Source organism: Caloenas nicobarica, chromosome 21 (genome assembly GCF_036013445.1).
Source record: "Caloenas nicobarica isolate bCalNic1 chromosome 21, bCalNic1.hap1, whole genome shotgun sequence".
NCBI lineage: Eukaryota > Metazoa > Chordata > Aves > Columbiformes > Columbidae > Caloenas > Caloenas nicobarica.
In genome coordinates this window covers 7,770,201-7,774,332 of record NC_088265.1, presented here as the reverse complement: position 1 = coordinate 7,774,332, position 4,132 = coordinate 7,770,201, and the positions used below count along the sequence as shown (strand labels likewise).

The following is a 4,132-nucleotide window of genomic DNA, read 5'->3' as shown; positions in this document are numbered from 1 at the left end:
GGTAACCTTGTTGTAGAATGAATTCAGTTCAGGCAAGACTTTCCCCTCATGAACCCATGCTGGCTGGGACCAATGATTGTGTTGGTGTTCAGGTGTTTTTCAATAACTCCCACAATGATCTTCTCCATGATTTTGCCAGGAACGGAACTGAGGCTGACAGGCCTGTAGTTTCCAGGGTCATCCCTGTTGCATTTCTTGTAGATTGGGACAACGTTTGCCAGCTTCCAGTAATCCAGGACCTCTCAAGATTCCCAAGAGCACTGCAAAATCATGGAGAGAGGTCTCCCAATGACATCAGCCAGCTCTTTAAGCACCCTTGGATGAATCCCATCTGGCCCTATCGACTTGTAGGGTTCTAGCTGGAGTAGCAAATCCTGTACATGTTCCAGATTGATTGGGAGTATATAATTCTCGTAGCCATGGTTTTATAGCCCAGGGTTATGGGGGCCTCCGAATCCATCATTGGTGTTGAAGACTGAGGTGAAAAAAGCATTAAATAGCTCAGCTTTGTCTATATCCCTGTAAATAAGGTGACCATGCTCATCAATTAATGGGTCAATGTTATTTTTAATTTGCCTTTTGCCATTAATATATTTTTAAAAGCCTTTTCTATTGTCCTTCACAGTACTGGTTACCTTCATTTCTAACTGAGCTTTGGCAGTGTGAATTTCTTCCCACAATGGCGAGCAGCATCTCTGTAGTCCTCCCATGGCCTTGTTTCCACTGACCATGTAATTTCTTTTTTTGCTGTATTTCAAGAAGAAGATCCCTGCTCAACCAAGCTGCTTTTTTACCTCATCTGCTAGAATTCTGGTATTTTGTAATGGCCTGGTCATGTGCTCTTAATAGGTGGTTGTCCTGGTTTTGTTAAAAACAAGACCAGTTTCTCTTTTAGTGAATTTTTCTTTCAGCTAAGTTCTTCCTAGTAACTGCACTATTCTGAAGTCGGATACACATAAGTATGGGCAGGACCATGGGGTGTTTTCCAATGGCACAAGGGGCAGGGGAGGGCTGCACTAGAGCCAGCCTGTGGACTTTCCAAGAAGGTGTCCTGAACCACTCTCCAGTCTTGCATCTTTTTGCATCCTGGCTCATCACAGCCTGTTGTGGCATTGAAGGGCCCTTGTTACCCTATGGCCTCCTCAGGTTCACCTTTTCCTTTGAGAGACCTTGAATGATCACTCCTTTTATGAGGACTGTTTTGGTTTAACCCAGCAGGCAGCTAAGCATCACATACAGCCCTTCTCTAACTACCCTCACCCCAGTGAGATGGGGGAGATAATCAGAAAAAAAAAAAGTAAACATCTTGGATTAAAATGAAGACAGTTTAATAAGACAGAAGGTGAAATCAATAATAATAGTAATGATAGTAATGATAATAATAATGATAATAGTAGTAACTGTAATAATAGTAATAATAATAATAATAATAGGAGATATAAACCAAGTCATGCACAATGCAATTGCTCACCACCCATCGAGTGATACCCAGCTAGATCACAAGCAGCGGTCCCCCAGCTAACCTTTCTCTAGTTTATATACCAGGCATGACATCATGTGGTATGGAATATCCCTTTGGTCAGTTTGGGCCAGCTGTCCTGGCTGTGCCCCCTCCCAGCTTCTTGTGCAACTCCAGCCTCCTCATTGAAAAGTCCTTGACTTGGTATAACCATGGCTTAGCAACAACCAAAAGACCCATGTGTTATCAACATTCTTCTCATACTAAATCCAATACACAGCATTCTCCCAGCTACTTGGAAGAAAATCCCAGCCAAAACCAGGACATTGCCTACCCCTTATTCTATACCATCTCTGTCATGCCAAGGTCCCATACTCTCCAGTATGTTTTGGTTAATCACCAGCACTTTTCCTGCCCATGGATATAGGCTCCAGGGAAGCAGCAGCCCTGACTCACAGGTAGCAGAGAGGCAGACAAGGCATTGAGGGGCAGCCCCAAGGCCACCAGGGCTGCTTGTCAATGTGGTATCTGGTCTCTTGGCTCCTGAACATCCTTATGTATGCTGGTCCAAAAGACAAGCGAATGGATGGGAGCTGAGACAAATAATTTTCTGCTGGTTTCTTCATTCCATTTCTCTTAACAGGGAGCCTGGATCCATAAGAACATGAGGTCTTTGCATCACAAAAAAGCAGTTAGGAAGCCAAGACTAAAGTAATGGTTATTAATAAACAAACAACCAAAAAAAGCTCCTACCACAAAAAAAAAAAGGACATAACAAAAATATGAACAAAAGCTAGTCCTGGGATTTCCTGAGCTACCCTGGAAGTTCTATGAGAATAATGGGCACCTTATTGTTGCTGGAATAGTCTGTATCGAAATAGTTTCCACAGGGCATCCTTGAGATCTTTGTTCCTCATGCTGTAGATGAGGGGGTTCACTGCTGGAGGCACCACCGAGTACAGAACAGACACCACCAGGTCCAGGGATGGGGAGGACATGGAAAGGGGCTTCAGGCAGGCAAAGCTGGCAGTGCTGATGAACAGGGAGACCACAGCCAGGTGAGGCAGGCATGTGGAAAAGGCTTTGTGCCGTCCCTGCTCAGAGTGGATCCTCAGCACAGCCCTGAAGATCTGCACATATGATAGCACAGTGAAAACAAAACAAGTAAAGAATAAATAGGCACTAACTACAATAAGACCAACTTCCTTGAGATAAGCATTTGAGCAGGAGAGCTTGAGGATCTTGGGTATTTCACAGAAGAACTGATCCACAGCATTGCCCTTACAGAATGGTAGTGAAAAGGTACTGGCCGTGTGCAGCAGAGCATAGAGAAACCCACTGGCCCAGGCGGCTGCTGCCATATGGACACAAGCTCTGCTGCCCAGGAGAGTCCCGTAGTGCAGGGGTTTGCAGATGGCAATGTAGCGGTCGTAGGCCATGATGGTGAGAAGATGAAATTCTGCTGACATTAAAAAGACAAACAGAAAGAGCTGTGCAGCACATCCCATATAGGAGATGGCCCTGGTGTCCCAGAGGGAATTGGCCATGGACTTGGGCAAAATGGTGGAGATGGAGCCCAGGTCAAGGAGAGAGAGGTTGAGGAGGAAGAAGTACATCGGGGTGTGGAGGTGCTGATCACAGGCTATGGCGGTGATGATGAGGCCATTGCCCAGAAGGGCAGCCAGGTAGATGCCCACGAAAAGCCAGAAGTGCAAGAGCTGCAGCTCCCTCGTGTCTGCGAATGCCAGGAGGAGGAACTGGGTGATGGAGCTGCTGTTGGACATCTGATCCCTTTGTTAACGAGGAACTGCCAAAAGAGGAATCACACTCACAACTTCAGACTGCTCTGAGCAACGCTATCGCCATTCCCTGCCCCCCAACAACCCCACTTGTCCACATCCCAACACACATTGCCTTTCTCCTTTCTGTTCAGGACCTTTGTTCTTCTCCGAGGCTGGTGCTCTCATTTGTGCTGTCCAAGTCATCTGTGAGGATAAGGGCTCTGTTCATGGGCTCCCAAGGAATCAGCCCTTTTCTACAGCAGTAGGCACTAGGAAAGAAGCTTTTGGAATCTGTGATTTACCTCACCTGTCATCTATTTTAATGAAGAAGGTCTGCTCATCATCCTCTTTCAGGAGAGCCCCAGATAAACTAAAACACCCACCCCCACACACCTCATTGTCCAGCACTCAACAGGTTCAGGTGGGCTGAGGGGGCTTTTCTCCCACAGACACAGCTGCATGGCTGGACCTACAGCACTGGTGTGTGAGCTGATCGTGAACCCAACTTGTAGCTAGAGAGTCTGAGTAGAATAAGACAGGGCAGCATGGGCAGGGGGGTAAAATGGAGAAATTCCCCAGTTCTCCTGCCAAGGGTGGTCAGTGACAGACAGACAATACCTTAGGATTTTCTCATTCTCAGGGGTCAAGCTACCAACAATGCAACTGGGCGAAGACCCCACAGCCTTGATGGCAGAAGGTTTGCTAAGTGGGAAAGGAGACCAGAGGGCTCCTCTGGAAAGACTTTCTGCACTGTAGGTGATCTCAGGGAGGTGCCATCATCGCCCTTCAATAGCATATCTGGTAGCAGTTCAGTCCCACTCCTTGCATAAATCCCCCTCTCAGCCTTTGCTCTCAGCACTTTCACCCCCTGCTCATGTCTCTGCTGCCTGCA

The 4,132-nt window shown here is 46.8% G+C and overlaps 1 protein-coding gene across 1 annotated transcript; it reads right to left on the bottom strand.

The window, feature by feature from the left end:
* Nucleotides 1–2,307: 2,307 nt before the first annotated feature.
* Nucleotides 2,308–3,243, bottom strand: LOC135997225 (olfactory receptor 14A16-like). Its single transcript, XM_065649728.1, has one exon. It carries the CDS (start codon nucleotides 3,241–3,243, stop codon nucleotides 2,308–2,310), a length of 936 nt encoding a protein of 311 aa, XP_065505800.1.
* Nucleotides 3,244–4,132: the final 889 nt, after the last annotated feature.

Coding starts and splice junctions, on each gene's coding strand:
- LOC135997225 (XM_065649728.1), bottom strand. CDS start 3,243: ATGTCCAACAGCAGCTCCATCACCCAGTTCCTCCTCCTGGCATTCGCA.